The following is a 17,926-nucleotide window of genomic DNA, read 5'->3' as shown; positions in this document are numbered from 1 at the left end:
GAAAACCTCCTTCCATCAGCAAGGGCATTGAAGATGAAACGTGGCTGGGTCTTTCAGCATGACAATGATCCCAACACACCGCCCGGGCAACGAAGGAGTGGCTTCGTAAGAAGCATTTCAAGGTCCTGGAGTGGCCTAGCCAGTCTCCAGATCTCAACCCCATAGAAAATCTTTGGAGGGAGTTGAAAGTCCGTGTTGCCCAGCGACAGCCCCAAAACATCACTGCTCTAGAGGAGATCTGCATGGAGGAATGGGCTAAAATACCAGCAACAGTGTGTGAAAACCTTGTGAAGACTTACAGAAAACGTTTGACCTGTGTCATTGCCAACAAAGGGTATATAACAAAGTATTGAGAAACTTTTGTTATTGACCAAATACTTATTTTCCACCATAATTTGCAAATAAAATCATTAAAAATCCTACAATGTGATTTTCTGGATATTTTTTTCTCATTTTGTCTGTCATAGTTGGCGTGTACCTATGATGAAAATTACAGGCCTCTCTCATCTTTTTAAGTGGGAGAACTTGCACAATTGGTGGCTGACTAAATACTTTTTTTCCCCACTGTAAAAATTGGAAAAGTGTAAATATTATTTGTATTCTTGTATTGCCCTTGTGACCCAATAAAAACATTTGTTTACAAAAAAAGGCTCCATAACTTTCAATGAAAAATGGGTTACATCTGACCATTGCTTTCCTATACAGTAAAAAGTGTCCACTTGAAATAATGTCCAGTAGCGAAGGACCAACAGGACAGAGGCTCCCTAGGCTTAAAAGGGTTCAATGGGCTCTCTGCCAGGAGGTAATAGATGTAGCTGGGGGTTCAACAGGACTTGCTGACACACTCATTTATTTCCTTTTGCCAGTCTTGGATTCCAACCAACGTATCCTATCTTTTCTTCATTCAAAGGCACCTTAACTGTGCTCTTGTGAGCTTAACAAGTTTGAAATGCAATCACTATGTTACATGGACAGTATACTAGAGTTCTCAGCCTGAACCCGACGGGACCCGACGGCCCGGCCCGGTCTTGTTTTTTTAAGGCATGTTTGACTAGGACTCAATTCACATATAAGACCTGGCCGGCCTCAAATTCTATGAATTGAATCGGGTCGGTTTCGGTGTCTGCGCACCTTTTAGCCTACTCTCTCAGCTGCAGCAGACACTAGAGGCGCCAGGATTCCAATATTGGCTGAGCCAGAGAAATCTGTGGCCATAACAAAACTTTTCTTTCTGATATTTGCAATGTTTCAATTTGCGATATGAATAGGGTGGAGTGCACTCGGGAGAATGATGATCCACTGTCACGATTCAGACAGACGACCAGAGGACCACAATTGCGTCACACCAGAAAGTTTATTAAAACTTAAGGGAAAAGGGAAGTAGGGAGTGAATGAAGGCTCCAGGGGTAACAGGGACCCCGTCCAATGTGCTGGATCTGTGCCCCCCCCAGTGGCAGCGATGCGTCCTATGAAGCCGGTGGTGGGTGGTCCAGAAGTCCTGGGGGGGGGAGACACAGACACAACAGGGCGGAATGAAACAAGGCAGCAGTACAGTTCAAGGGAAATCCAAAATACGTAGTAGCAAGGCAGAAGGCTGGTCAGAGTTACCGGGATTGAAGAGTAGTCAGGAGTCGTTATGGCAGAAGCAGGTCTGGATCTCCTGGGGCAGAAGAGTATCCAAAAATCAGGCAGGTCCGGGGTCACAAAACCAGGGTGAGCCAGAAGCGCGAGCAAACAGGTTCCGGGTGTGAGCTTTGCAGACGATCTGACACCGGAGAGCTGAAAGACAGGGCCTTAAATACTGGGAGAGGTAGTGGGTAATGCAGCGCAGCTGGCAGAGTAATTAGAGCAGAGCAGAGCAGGGACAGGTGGAGCTAGTTAGGCTGAGTAGAGAGAGTGGTGAGCAGAGTGGAAGAAAATTAAGGTGGTAACCCGGTGGAGTGAGAGGCTCATGACAGAACCCCCCCCCCAAGGGACGGCCCCAGAAGTCCCAAGAGCAACACCACGCCGGGCGGGAGGAGGGGAGCCGGAGGAGGGCTAGAACTCCTCCGAACGGTCCGAGTGAACGTCCTCATCCTCGGAGGAAGCCGGAGGGCCGTGGTCGGGAGATGGGACAGGTCCCGAGACAGGATCAGGCACAGGACAGGAAGCCGAGCGGGCAGGACGGTTAGGGACCCCTCTGGGGCGGCCCCTACGGATTGCAGGTTGATCAGGATGCCGTTGGTGGAAAGCGGTGATGAGAGTCCTATCCACAATCCGACTAGCTGGCACCCAGGTCCTTTCCTCAGGTCCATAGCCCTCCCAGTCAATGAGGTACTGGAGACCCCTACCCCTCCGTCTGGACCGAAGCAGGCGGCGGACGGTGTAAACCAGACCACCATCGACGAGCCGTGGAGGAGGAGGACAAGGCGCAGCAGGGACCAGCGGACTCTCATGGATGGGCTTAATCTTAGACACATGGAAAGTGGGGTGCACCCTCAGGGAATTAGGCAGTTGGAGCCGGACAGCAGTTGGGCTAATCACTCTTATGATAGGGAATGGGCCAATGAACCGAGGTGCCAGCTTCTGCGACTCCACCCTGAGTGGCAGGTTCTTCGATGACAACCACACCCTTTGACCAACATGGTAGGTGGGAGCAGGAATTCTCCGACGGTTGGCCCCGGTAGTGTAGCTGGCAACGGATCTGAGGAGTGTGGCTCGGGCTTGTGACCAGGTGCGGCGACATCGACGGGCAAAAGCAAGTGCAGATGGGCAAGTAACCTCCTCTTCCTGGCTGGCAAATAGAGGAGGCTGGTATCCATAAACACATTGGAAAGGGGACATACCGATGGCAGAGCAGGTCAGAGAATTGTGTGCGTACTCCACCCATGTCAATTGCTGCGACCAGGAGTGGGGGTTGCGTGAAGTCATGCATCGCAGTGCCTTCTCGAGCTCCTGATTAGCCCGCTCTGACTGCCCATTGGATTGGGGATGGAATCCGGAAGTCAGACTGACTGTGGCTCCCAGCAGGTGACAGAACTCCTTCCAAAAAGCGGAGGAGAATTGTGGACCACGGTCAGAAACTACATCCTTAGGCAGTCCGTGGATCCGGAAGACGTGTTCCAGGACCACCTGGGCGGTCTCCTTGGCGGTTGGGAGCTTGGGGAGGGGAATGAAGTGTGCCATCTTGCTGAAACGGTCAACAATGGTGAGAATGACGGTCATGCCACTTGAAGGGGGCAGCCCCGTGACAAAGTCAAGGGCGATGTGAGACCAGGGACGTCTGGGCACAGGCAGGGGCTGCAGCAATCCGGCTGGGGGCTGGCAGGACGACTTGTGTTGGTTGCAGATGGGGCAGGCTTGGACGAATTCCCGTACATCCCTTCTCAGAGAGGGCCACCAGAACCTCTGGGCGAGCAGGTTGTAAGTGCGGGTGGAGCCAGGGTGACAAGCTAGGCGGGAGTCATGTCCCCACTGAACGACCTGGGACCTCAGGTCTTCGGGGACAAAAAGGCGGTCAGCTGGGCAAGTGCTGGGACCTGGCTGGTTACGGAGAGCCTCCAGCACCTGTTCCTCAACAGCCCAGGTCAGAGCTGCAACGATGCAGGGACTAGGCAGAATCGACACAGGGTCCTTGGAGGGGGTGTCATCCTTCTGGAATTGACGGGAGAGGGCGTCTGGCTTGGTGTTGCGTGATCCAGGCCGGTATGACAGAGTGAAATTAAACCTGGTGAAGAACAGGGCCCAGCGGGACTGCCTGGAGTTCAACCGTTTGGCCGTGCGGATGTACTCCAAGTTCTTATGATCGGTCCAAACGAGAAATGGAATGGTGGACCCCTCCAGCCAGTGACGCCACTCCTCCAAGGCAAGCTTCACAGCCAGCAGCTCACGGTTCCCTATGTCGTAATTGCACTCAGAGGGGGACAACCGACGTGAGAAAAAGGCACAGGGATGGAGCTTCCTATCCTCCGCAGCCCACTGAGAAATCACAGCACCAACTCCCACATCCGAGGCGTCCACCTCCACAATGAATTGCCGGTCCACATCAGGCATCTGGAGGATGGGAGCGGAGGTGAACCTCACCTTGAGGGTACTGAAGGCTTTGTCGGCTGCTGGGGTCCAGGTGAAGGGTTGCTTGGTGCTGGTTAGAGCAGTGAGAGGGGCAGCAACGGTACTGTAGTTCCGGATAAACTTTCTGTAGAAGTTAGCAAACCCCAGAAACTGTTGCAGCTTCTTTCTGTTCTCCGGAACTGGCCATGAAGTGACTGCTGATACTTTGGCAGGATCCATTTGGATACTTCCCTCTGCCACTATGTACCCCAGGAAGGCCACTGTCTTGACGTGAAACTCACATTTCTCTGCCTTGGCGTAGAGGGAATTCTCCAGAAGACGATGAAGGACTTGCTGGACATGGCGGGTGTGTTCAGACAGGTTTCTGGAGTAGATTAGGATGTCATCCAGGTAAACGAAGACAAACTTGTTTAACATGTCCCGCAGTACATCATTCACTAGAGCCTGGAACACAGCAGGAGCATTGGTGAGCCCAAAAGGCATAACCAGATACTCGTAGTGGCCTGTTGGTGTATTGAATGCGGTTTTCCATTCATCTCCCTCCCGGATCCGCACTAGGTGGTAAGCGTTTCTGAGATCCAACTTGGTAAAAACAGTGGCTCCCTGGAGCAACTCAAAAGCAGAGGTGAGCAGAGGCAGAGGGTAACGGTTTTTCACTGTGATGTCGTTGAGTCCCCTGTAGTCGATGCAGGGGCGAAGAGATCCGTCCTTCTTCCCCACAAAGAAGAAGCCAGCACCAGCAGGAGATGAAGATGAACGGATTAATCCTGCGGACAGAGAGCCATTGATGTAGTCCTCCATGGACTTTCTTTCAGGAGCAGACAATGAATAAAGACGACCCTTTGGAGGGGCTGTTCCAGGGAGGAGGTCGATGGCACAGTCGTACGGTCGGTGAGGGGGCAGAGATGTGGCTCTTGCTTTGTTAAACACCTCTCTGAGACCATGGTAGCATTCTGGGACATTGGAGAGGTCAGGAGCGGAGTTAGTAGGTACTGGCCGAGGGGGTAGTGCGGCAGCAAGCAGGCAGGTTCGGTGGCAGTCCTCTCCCCACTCCCTGATCACCCCGGTCACCCAGTCGAGCTGAGGGTTGTGCCGGCGGAGCCATGGGTAACCCAGGATGAGGGGTTGGCCTGGAGAGGGGAGCAGGTGAAACTGGATAGTTTCTTGATGGTTTCCGGACAGACCCATCGAGACCGGGGCCGTGACATGAGTGACCGATCCGAGTAAGTGTCCGTCCAGTGCCCGGGCAGGAATAGGAGGTGTCAAACGGAGGTTCTCCAGTCCCAGTTGGCGTGCCAGCTTGATGTCCATTATGTTGGCTTCGGCGCCAGAATCCACCAGAGCAGCCAGGGTGTGAGTTGAGTCAGAGAGGCGGAGGTGAACTTGCAGCAGGGGTTTGCGGTCGGAGGACTGGATGGTCATTGAACTCAACCGGACTCCCCCTATGCCCGGTGAGCTTCGGCCCTTTAAAGGGCAGGTTACCACACGATGTCCATCACCTCCACAATAGAGGCAGAGGTTTGAGGTGAAGCGGCGCTGGCGCTCTGCAGGAGTGAGAGAGGCTCGCCCAATCTCCATAGGCTCAGACTGATCAAACTGACCTGGGTGAGTGGCAGTAGATGACAGGAGCCCAGTCGGATCTCTCCGAATGCCGGTAGTAGGTGGACCTTGGCGCCCCCTCTCACGACGACGGGTCTGTATCCTTCTGTCGATCCTGACAGTCAGTGCGATGGCTTCATCAAGAGTGGAAGGCAGTTCATGGGAGACCAACTCGTCCTTGATATAGTCAGCCAAACTATGGAAGAACGCGTCCACCAACGATGGTGTGTTCCAAGAACTTCGTCTAGCCAGGGTTCGGAAGTCGATGGAATGGTCTGCGACTGTACGTCTGCCTTGTCGAATACTGAACAGTTCACGAGACGCCTCTGCGGTTGGTGAATCCAGGTCAAACACCTTCAGCATCTCCTCAGCAAACAGGTCGAAGGTAGCACATGCGGGGGTTTGACGTTCGAACTCTGCTGTTCCCCAGAGTCGAGCTCGGCCCGTCAGGTGAGTGATGGCATACCCAACTTTAGCCCCCTCCGTGGCGAAGGTCCTTGGCTGCAAGGAGAACTGAAGTCGGCAGCTAGTCAGGAATGGCCGGACGTGGGTTGAGTCGCCGTTGAACCGCTCGGGGTTTCCAATCTTGGGTTCCGGAGCAGCGGCTGCAATGACCGGGGCAGGTAACTCGGGGGCAGGGCTGGTGGGCAGACTGGCTGGGGTAAGGTTGGTGAGGAGTTGAATGATCATGGCGAGTTGTTGTTGCTGCTGCTGGAACTGCTGCTCATGCTCATCGGTTTCCATGTCGGGGAAAGTGTGCGCTGAGTCCATAATGGTCAGATCGTACTGTCACGATTCAGACAGACGACCAGAGGACCACAATTGCGTCACACCAGAAAGTTTATTAAAACTTAAGGGAAAAGGGAAGTAGGGAGTGAATGAAGGCTCCAGGGGTAACAGGGACCCCGTCCAATGTGCTGGATCTGTGCCCCCCCCAGTGGCAGCGATGCGTCCTATGAAGCCGGTGGTGGGTGGTCCAGAAGTCCTGGGGGGGGGAGACACAGACACAACAGGGCGGAATGAAACAAGGCAGCAGTACAGTTCAAGGGAAATCCAAAATACGTAGTAGCAAGGCAGAAGGCTGGTCAGAGTTACCGGGATTGAAGAGTAGTCAGGAGTCGTTATGGCAGAAGCAGGTCTGGATCTCCTGGGGCAGAAGAGTATCCAAAAATCAGGCAGGTCCGGGGTCACAAAACCAGGGTGAGCCAGAAGCGCGAGCAAACAGGTTCCGGGTGTGAGCTTTGCAGACGATCTGACACCGGAGAGCTGAAAGACAGGGCCTTAAATACTGGGAGAGGTAGTGGGTAATGCAGCGCAGCTGGCAGAGTAATTAGAGCAGAGCAGAGCAGGGACAGGTGGAGCTAGTTAGGCTGAGTAGAGAGAGTGGTGAGCAGAGTGGAAGAAAATTAAGGTGGTAACCCGGTGGAGTGAGAGGCTCATGACATCCACACGACCACAACAGGCAGCACGTCTCAGTATCAGGAGAAGCCCATATTCCAATGGCATCTGTTAATGCCGATACATCCTAACAAAATACAGTGAGGGAAAAAAGTATTTGATCCCCTGCTGATTTTGTACGTTTGCCCACTGACAAAGACATGATCAGTCTATAATTTTAATGGTAGGTTTATTTGAACAGTGAGAGACAGAATAACAACAAAAGAATCCAGAAAAACGCATGTCAAAAATGTTACAAATTGATTTGCATTTTAATGAGGGAAATAAGTATTTGACCCCTCTGCAAAACATGACTTAGTACTTGGTGGCAAAACCCTTGTTGGCAATCACAGAGGTCAGACGTTCCTTGTAGTTGGCCACCAGGTTTGCACACATCTCAGGAGGGATTTTGTCCCCCTCCTCTTTGTAGTGGGTGAGAACCTCCTTCCCTCAGATGGTCTTGTAGCCCATTCCAGCCTTGTATAGGGCTACAATCTTGTCCCTGACATCCTTGGAGAGCTCTTTGGTCTTGGCCATGGTGGAGAGTTTGGAATCTGATTGATTGATTGCTTCTTTGGACAGGTGTCTTTTATACAGGTAACAAACTGAGATTAGGAGCACTCCCTTTAAGAGTGTGCTCCTAATCTCAGCTCGTTACCTGTATAAAAGACACCTGGGAGCCAGAAATCTTTCTGATTGAGAGGGGGTCAAATACTTATTTCCCTCATTAAAATGCAAATCAATTTATAACATTTTTGACATGCGTTTTTCTGGATTTTTTTGTTGTTATTCTGTCTCTCACTGTTCAAATAAACCTGCCATTAAAATTATAGACTGATCATTTCTTTGTCAGTGGGCAAACGTACAAAATCAGCAGAGGATCAAATACTTTTTTCCCTCACTGTACACCCTATGACTACCCTGCTAACGTGCCTTGCTGGACCTTGTAAACCATCAAAAGTAGACCCTTAACTGATCCAAATGTTTTCCTAATCAAACATTCATTCAAAACACAGGGCTTTTGAGTAATGTATTCAAATGAATGTTAGACAGAAAATGTAGTTATTTATTTATTGTTTAATTATTCAAGGATTCTTTGTTATTTCATTTTTTTTTATATGCTTGATTGTATTTAAAGGCATGAATGACTCGTATGTTGCGTAATGATGTAATGATTGATTGATTATATTGAAGTAGGCTAAGTTACGTTAAGACAGATAAAACAGGATGTACTCTCACAGCTCGATGGTGGATACGTTATATAAAGGCTACTACAGGAGACAGTAGAAAAACAATACACTTGATTTAGGCTACATTATTGCATGCTATATGTTTCTGATCAGTGATAGATGAGCAAACAAATACATGAGCTACCATCTCCACTTGCTCAGGCAGAAATCAATAAACCAAATATACAGACGGAGATTCAGTTAAACAAAATCACATTGATTGATTACCAGACAGGTCACAGGCTTTCGGTTGGGAGTTGGACAGCCTACTACGCGACTGAAGAGTAAAATCCACTTGTTAAGCTACATAACATGATAGCATTATGTTCTGATCAGCTAATATATGAGCAAACTAGAATAAAGATGTTCATAAGCACTCACCTCAATTTAGCTAACATTTCCCAGCCTAATTCTTAACAAATATCAAAACGGAGATTCAGAAAAAAAAAATCAGACATTGATTGATTTATCAAGACGAGTCCCCCACTCTTGTCTCAAAGCAGCGCGATGGTGCTGTCCCAATCAAAACGGTGCTGAAACCATCATCTAGATGACCACAAATGACTTGATTTAAATTAGTATAACGGTTGGATATGACTTTGGGAGTTTCAGTATAAGCAAATATTTGATACATGCCTTCAATTGCATAAGTTTACTTCATTACAATATTTTCATCGATCATAACTAAGGTGAGTTTTTCTCTCTCCGCGCTTTTTTTTAGGCCAAAGGGCTGTTATCTCGTCTCCTCACTCCGCTGCTGCCCGCCTCCGCCGCATTGTTCTCAACACCAGTTTAAATCAATATACTGTTATCTAGAAATCTGTATTTTTTGGGGGTTCAGGATCATTTAATTTCTGTGATTACGTACCGGGCCTGGGCTCGGGCTTCAGCTCACCGGGCTTGGGTTGGACCGAGCTCTACTTTTCAGGCCCGATGAGAACTATACTGTATACTGTACATATGTGTGTGACATGTATGAGACAGCAACATAGGTTCAGAAACAGCCATGTGGACTTTTTCACTGTATATGCAACTTTATGGATGGCATTGTAATGCATAGGATCACTTTCATTACCTAAATCGGCTTAGATGTTTATTATAAATAGTTCATAAATAGTCACAGGATATTTTAATGAATCATGCATTTTTTAATGTTACCCACAAATAACGCATACAGTACAAGCACATTAAAATTGTATGTTTCCCATTAAATATTTGATGCGTACAAATTACATCATTAGTTTTCTACTGTAAAATGGCCTATGTTGCTTTAGCTAAAAGCTCAATTAGTATATAGGAGAGTTGTTAATCCTACCTTGCTGTACAAAGGCTCCATAGACTATCCAGATAGCACTGTGCAGGGAGTTGGACGCCTGGGTGGCGGGCTGCTGGTGTGGCACTGGAGGATTCTGGGTCCTCAGTGCCTGCATCCTGCTTAGCAGGAAGATGAGAACTCCCACCACGGGAATGGCTGCAGCGATACACCCCCACACGGCCAGGTCAAACGGAGCGAACAGCGAGAAGATGTTTATCTTCTCCTCTGGTTTCCTCAGCAAGATCCCCACAGAGTAGTCCATGTAGCGCTTACTGAAGTCCACCGCACTCTCCCGCTCTGGAGTGATGGTAATGGCTGACACGGCCAGATCAGCTCTCTATGGGGACAGACAGAGAATAATTATAGAAAACGTCCCCCGGTCAGTCAGGGATGAGTTGGGACTGAAGCCATGTCAAAACTGTGTTGCTTTGAGCCGTAATGGTCTCAAATGCCATTCTCTTACTGGGGATAATATGGCAGGTTGGCAGGTTACACGGGCCGTATTAAAAAAGCCGTACTTTGTTTATAAGCTCCCCGATCATTCCATTCCAGGAGCCATTAGGCAGCTGCGAGCCGTACTTGCTGTCAGCGACCTGGTAGATCTCGTACTTGAAGCCCAGGATCTTTGCCAAGGCATCGAGCACGTCGATGGAGAAGCCTTTGTACCGCTTGGGCTGACCAAGAATGTTCTCAGCCACCATGACAAAGGGATCCTCCTATACCAAATCAAACACAATATCAGATCGAAATGCTTACAACATGAATATAGGTGCATGTGCTGAATCAAATAGTTATGTTTTCAGCAGCAGTGTTCCACACATGCGGAACCACATAGATAATGTTTACAATTCACAGCACATGGATGGTAACACAGTCTCACAGCGTCAACAAGTTGTTCCTTACCAGTAGTGTTACTACTTTGACCGTCACTCCTTGCATGCCATTCTCAATGCGACTCTCCTTCAGGCTGCCATTCAGACCATGGACTGAGTCCCACGTAGCCAGCTAAAAGAGAAAGAGAGAAGAGAGCGACAGAGAGATCAAGACTTTCAGAAATGTGTGTCAATAACAAGTGTTCAATTATGTTTTGCTCAGAAAAGAGAGCAATCTCTTCATGGCCTAATTAAATCTTTCAGGCTGTCAATCACACAGAATTACCATCCAAAATCCATCTCCACCAGACACCTTTTGATATGCCAACCAAAGAAAAGCTGATATTTAAAGCCTCTTAAAGCCTCTACAGTAATTAATTTCTGAATGTGCAAAGGGCATCGTAGACTACTAATGTCTTCCATTTACATGTTTTTTGAAGGTAGTCGGTGGGTGATAGATAGATAGATAGATAGATAGATAGATAGATAGATAGATAGATAGATAGATAGATAGATAGATAGATAGATAGATAGATAGATAGATAGATAGATAGATAGATAGATAGATAGATAGATAGATAGATAGATAGATAGATAGATAGATAGATAGATAGATAGATAGATAGATAGATAGATAGATAGATAGATAGATAGATAGATAGATAGATAGATAGATAGATAGATAGATAGATAGATAGATAGATAGATAGATAGATAGATAGATAGATAGGTAGATAGATAGATAGATAGATAGATAGATAGATAGATAGATAGATAGAAGGGGGGAAAACGGTTACCTAGGTAACAGCTGACTGAGGTAGAGCCATGCTAATGCACAGAGGTATAGTTCAAAGTTAAAGAAAAAAAATAAAATAAACATATTTCCCTCTCTTGACCTACTTCTCAAATGCTACAGTGTGTGTGTGTGTGTGTGTGTGTGTGTGTGTGTGTGTGTGTGTGTGTGTGTGTGTGTGTGTGTGTGTGTGTGTGGTGTGTGTCCTGCAACCATGTTTGATCCTGGTGAAAAATCTGCTTTGCTCAGGTGGCATACTGCAGTACACAGACAAGGCTCCTTCATTGATTACTTGATATGACATTTGTGTTCTCTGACAGCATGGCCAGGTGGACAAGTCCTCTGGCTGAAATTAAACACAAACAGGGAGGATTGGGCTAACTGGTCAAACCGTTCAGTCAGTTAAAACTGTACAGACCACCTGGGTATACCAAACATTAGGAACACCTTCCTGATATTGAGTTGGCACCTACTACCATACCCCGTTCAAAGACACTTAAATATTTTGTCTTGCCCATTCACCCTCTGAATGGCCCACATACACAATCCATGTCTCAATTGTCTCAAGGCTTAAAAAATCCTTATTTAACCTGTCTCCTCCCCTTCATCTACACTGATTGAAGTGGAATTAAACAAGTGACATCAATAAGGGATCATAGCTTTCACCTGGATTCACCTGTTCAGTCTATGTCATGGAAAGAGCAGAGTTCTTAATGTTTTGTACACTCAGTGTATGTGTGTCATGGATACCAGATTATCTTATCATGGGTTACCTACAGTATAAAGAGGTCCATTCACATGTTGTGTGTGTGTGTGTCCCTGTTTGTATGTGCATGCGTGAATGTGTGTGTGACCCATCATCACCACAGCAATAACAGTTGATTAAACTCATATAATTTTATGAACAATTTCACACAATGATGTGACACATTCAAATTTCAATAAACACAATCCAGTCCAATAAAAACAGGCCACTTTCATTTGAAAGAATGATAATAAATGACCTGATTTTGAAGATTAACCCTCAGATTAATAACAGCTAATAACCAACTTAATCTTCAGCCTGCCGTCATAATTACGCTATTAAACGTACCATGTAGGATAATTGCTATTTTACAGCACTCCAAAGCATAGAGGCATGCAGTATACAAACATAAACAAGCAAAGGGAGATACAAATACACATACACTCAGATATAAGCCCTACACATGCAGTCACTCTAAAGATGTTAACTGAACTACACTCAGTGCACAAAACATTAACATCAATTACATAGGCTGACTAGGGGAATCCAGGTGAAAGCTATGATCCCTTATCGATGTCACTTTAATCCACTTCAATCAGTGTAGATGATGGGGAGGAGAAGGATTTTTAAGCCTTGAGACAATTGAGACATGGATTGTGTATGTGTGCTATTCAGAGGGTGAATGGGCAAGACAAAATACTTAAGTGCCTGTGAAGGGGTTATGGTAGTAGGTGCCAGGCACACCGGTTTGTGTCAAGAACTGCAACGCTGCTGGGTTTTTCCTGTGTGTATCAAGAATGCTCCACCACCCAAAGGACATCCAGCCAACTTTACACAATTATGGGAAGCATTGGAGTCAACATTGGCCAGTATCCATGTGGAACGCTTTCGACACCTTGTAGAGTCCATGCCCCAACGAATTGAGGCTTTTCTGAGGGCAAAAGGGGGGGCAACTCAATATTAGGAAGGTGTTCTTTATGTTTGTACATTCAGTGTATATTAGAGCACAATACACACTGTTTATTAGGTACACCACCCCGTTCACGAAAATGGATCGCTCCTACAGACAGTGAGTCAAGTGGCCGTGGCTTCTTATATAAAGCAGGCTGACAGGCATCGAGGCATTCAGTTAGAATGGGCAAAACGAGTGACCTAAGCGACTTTGAGTGTGGTTTGATCATCGGTGCCAGGCGCAACGGATCCAGTATCTCAGAAAAGGCCGCCCTCCTGGGCTTTTCACGTACGACTGTGTCTAGGGTTTACCTAGAATGGTGCGACAAACAAAAAACATCCAGTCGGCAGCAGTCCTGTGGGCAAAAACAGCTCGTTGATGAGAGAGGTCGAAGGAGAATGGCAAGAATCGTGCAAGATAACAGGCGGGCCACAAACAGAACGGCATCCCGGAATGCACAAGTCATTGATCCTTGTCACGGCTGGGAAGAATTCAGGCTGTTCTGGAGGCAAAGGGGAGTCCGACCTGGTAATAGATGGGTGTACCTAAAAAACTGGCAGGTTAGTGTATATTACCATCAATTTCAACAGTCAGTTAAAACATCACTGTGTGTGTCGTCATGGTAACCATCTTAAATGTAAAGTGTTCTGTGCTTTCTTTATATACTCATTTACTCCTTTTCAGCAGGATGAATGTGACTGAGCTACTGTAGCCTCCAAGGCCTATAATGAAAGGCTAACTAGGAAAATATTGCTTCCCTATGAGCAGCCTGAGGCCAGAGAGAAGACAATTTTTCCGATGCAGATATTCTCAGCTGTCCTCTTGGTGATCTCTAAGTCATTAGGGATTTATGCACATTAGGGCCTCCAGCAGTACCAAAAACCATGGAATTGTTAAAACCATATTTAGATGTTTGAGCTCTCCTCTAGGAAGTCGAAACTACTATGGCAACTAATGAAACTGTAGCTTACTACTGTACCTCTGTGATTATGATTATGATTATTTTCTTTCTTTAATTAATTGAAACAATTAACTCTCCAAGCCAGAGACACAGGGAAAATGATACATTTTAAATTAAATCAGCTGCTTTTTAAAGTGTATCACATTTTGAGGGATTCACTTTACAAATGTGTTATTGGCATCAAGACACATTTATTTTGTCATGCATGCCCTGCATTCACATTACAAACTGCAACTTATTCATCAAAATAAGTTAGTTTTCTTGAAGAAAAAATACATGATCTCAGTAAACAGAAACAAAACAGCGATAGAAAACCATAGAGAAATCAGTGGCTCTGTAGCCTACTGCTTTAAACCCATGACAGTCTCACAGTATAAAGTCAATATCTATTCCAACCCCAGCCTCAAAGTCAGGCCTCAACCACAAAGAAGACCTCATAATAAGGGTGGTAAGGAAACAGCATAAATCATCAAACCAGAGCGGATGGGTCACTTTTCAATTGAGTTTTATATATGGCTTTCATTGTGACCCACAATGTTGAACTTTATCTATATCGACCCGGGTACATGTCAATCCTGCACATGAATGGACCATGGTTTCTGCCTCGGAAGGTAACTCAACTGTGACCCTGTGATGTCGTGTCAAATTCTAGGGTTCTAACAGCTGTTTGAACAGAAATCATGATGAACTGTGCACATAGAATCTCAGAATATAATTTCATAATGTACCCTTATGTTTTGAGAGGAAAGTCAGTTCCGCTAGCTTTTCGGGTGCCAATTGCTTAGTGGTCAATGGTCATCATTAGCCCCTAGCATTGTACTTGACACCACTGACTCTCAGTATGGCCATGATAGTACTCTTTCCTGTTCTACAGGAAGTCCCATATCCTCCTATTGTAGGGGAGTGCTCTGTTTTCTTTTTCTTTAAAGAAAACATATTTTTTGTTTCATTGGATAGGACAGAGGTCGAGAAGGAATATAGAGGAGAGTGTGCTAAATTAGCAGAGGGCTGGATTGGAACCCATGCTGATATGTGATCTGGAGGCAGCGGCTTAAGTCGTCCGCATGCTTCCCAGCCGAAACAGTTTGGTAGAGTTTGTGCATATACTATGACGACTTTGTGATGTTTTTGTTCGTTTTGGACTTCGATCAGGGTTTTTTCGGTTGTTCGGGCACTCACATTTTTTCTGGAGGCAAGTTCAGAGCCAAAGTCCACGCCCCTTCGTCTGTGATTGGTCAACAGTAGGGATTCTTCAATAAAGTCTTTGTTGTCATTCACTGAACTGAAGCATGCTGACGCCTTTAGACTGCTATCCTAGCCCACAGGGAACACTCTTTCTGAGCAGCAGTCAGGTCAGACATACAGCCCAGACAATCAATCAAATGTATTCATAAAGCCCTTTTTACATCAGCAGTTGTCATAAAGTACTTATAAAGTGGCTAGGAAAAACTCCCTAGAAAGGCAGGAACCTAGGAAGAAACCTAGAGAGGAACTAGTCTCTGAGGGATGGAAGCTCATCCTGTCCTTAAGGTGGACAGATCAATGGTGGGTCAATGCATCGCCAAGCATGCGCTTCCATCCCTCTTCCCTTTGTAAAAATGTCAGGCCTCTCAGTCAACTGTGGCGTTGCTTTGAGTGAGTGACAGAGCTAAATGCCCCCACTTGCCTCCACTTCACACCTGCTGTGCCCGTCCCGAATACATGTCCTTTCACAGAGATGATCTAAAAAATGCTCGAGGCTAAAAGGGTACTGGTGTGACTATCTGTCAGGATAGCTGTACTGCACATCACTGTATCACACGCCCGCTGGCAAATGGGTGATCAAAATGACATTGAGGTTTTGATGGATTACTGCTATGACAGAGAAGATAGTCTGGATGAATGTGTAATGATTTCATAAAACGAAAGGGGAAGTTATGAATAGATTTTAATTGTTGGAAATCACTAGATTTGTAATTCATAGTTAATAGAAATAGACAGGCTATGTCAGTGTTGGTTATACCATGTTTGTTTACAAGAGACTAACCAGTAGTGAATGATTAAATGCCTCCCTTAACCATGTGGCAGCGCTGCTTAGGTTTGCATCATCAGGTACAATGTGGCTCAACTCAGTCATGCTCTGAGCCTAGGCGGAGAGAGTAAAGCACAACCATTTAATTGATGTTCTCTTCCATCAATGTTTATAAACCCCCAGCCTTCTCTAACAATGTAATCAGGCAGTGCGCCTTAATTTCTAGCTATAGAAAGCATAGGCTTAAAGAAGAACATCAACTCTGCTCTCCACCTCTTTGGAAAGCATCCAGAAACTACTCTCAGAAGACTAAGAAACTACTGTTGATGGAATGGTGTATTCTTGTTGAATCCTCTCCTGTGTATTTCATTATTACACTGTCTGTCTCTGATCTTTGAATCTCCCCAGAAAGTTTAATCTCTGGAGACAGTTCAAAGAAAAGCATTGCCAACTAAGTGTAATTAGTGTGTGGCAAGAATTGAAATTATTAGAACGCTGGTGGTGCTTTGTTCATTTAAATGCAGGCGGGGGAGGAAAAATAACAATACTGCCACCATCAACAGATGCGGCCTAGATGCGTTGTTTATTTATCCCTAATTACTGCAACACAAATTATTGCAGATTTACATTTGAATTTATCAGAGATGTTCAATATCACATGTATTACATTGAATTTAAACTAATTATCAGGCTCTCATTTCTTTTCAAAGAACCACAAGCCAATCCAGGTTACAATGTTCAGACCTAGCTCAACTCATCAAGAAATCACGAAATATCACTAGGGACTAACAGTGAAAAGCAAAATCAACAATATCCCATGTCATTATTTTACGTATATTACTTGGGATTTCTGAATAGCAAATTGTTATTGTTAGGGGTTCTTCTCCTTTGTAATGGACTCATTTCAGAAGGACTTCTATTCAGCCTAATCCCATTATGTTCCAAATGACTGTCTGTGTAATTCAGCTCTGCTCCAGAAAAGGGACGCACATCTACCTGTATGTTTTGGTTGTTGCTGGGCAGAGCCGCCACAGTAACAAGCCTATCAGGCCTGAGAGCCTGGAGGATCCCTGTAAACCTTATCAAAGCTGTGCTACAAGGCGATAAGCCCTTTCCATATTTGAAATAGCCCACTGATGGATCCCTATCTCCATTTCTCCATTGAAAGACCAAGAAGACACCTATGTAAAGAGACCGTCTGACACAATGGTGCCTCCCATCCCTCTCTCCCCCTCTACTTTAACCCCAATAAAAAACGTTATCACTGTGTCAAACCAACGGAGATTACACCTCTCTGTCCTGGTCGAGATTTAATCACCAGGCCTAGAACCACCAGTGGGATCCACTTTTGCTCTGTGGCTGAGCCATGTTGTGTTGTACTATCTCTCCCAGTAGGGAGTCCCCACAATGCAGACAAGAGGCAACACTGACCTATCTGCTCCATACAGCTCTAGTAAACCACACTGCATTGTACCTGCTAGCCTAGTTGCTACAAAGCACGTAATTGCGTGATGTGAATTCTACTTGCAACACTAAAGCCAAAAGCACTTCTGCATGCAATACTAGACTCACGCTGTTAGCCTACCAGTGACATCACAGCTGAATTTTTCAACAGATAAATATTGGCTGTTTCTCAAAATGCATACTACCGTGCTCCGAGCACACAAATTGGAGCACGGGAGGGTCGGAGTATGAGTCCAAATCAAAGTATATGATACGGAGCACGGACGGCACCTCTCGAACGCATACTCCATTTGTACATATTTTGAAGCATGCATCGATGCAAGCTTCAACGGAAAGAATGCAAAGAAATATGATGCAGCCACGTACAAATAGACTCAGTTTTAGGTCATTTTGCCTGTTTAACTAGCTAGCTGGCTAGCTAGATCACGATTCACATATATCTAGCTGATAATTATGAAATTAAACGTTTGCTGTGTGTATTTCTTGTTTCGTCTCTAT

General features: G+C 46.0%; 1 protein-coding gene across 1 annotated transcript in view; it reads right to left on the bottom strand.

Moving 5' to 3' along the window:
• Positions 1 to 17,926, bottom strand: part of LOC311100383 (glutamate receptor ionotropic, delta-1-like) — a gene marked incomplete at its 5' end in the record, with an annotated part of 495,891 nt that overhangs the window by 49,551 nt on the left and 428,414 nt on the right. The window contains 3 exons of the mRNA XM_084141276.1: positions 9,631 to 9,967; positions 10,149 to 10,346; positions 10,534 to 10,635. Coding sequence (XP_083997402.1) covers positions 9,631 to 9,967; positions 10,149 to 10,346; positions 10,534 to 10,635 — 637 coding nt within the window. The remainder of the gene's footprint in view (positions 1 to 9,630; positions 9,968 to 10,148; positions 10,347 to 10,533; positions 10,636 to 17,926) is intronic.

Source organism: Coregonus lavaretus (genome assembly GCF_964263955.1).
Source record: "Coregonus lavaretus genome assembly, chromosome: 25".
Lineage (NCBI taxonomy): Eukaryota > Metazoa > Chordata > Actinopteri > Salmoniformes > Salmonidae > Coregonus > Coregonus lavaretus.
The sequence above is the reverse complement of the archived record's forward strand: the minus strand, read 5'-3'. Positions and strand labels throughout refer to the sequence as shown.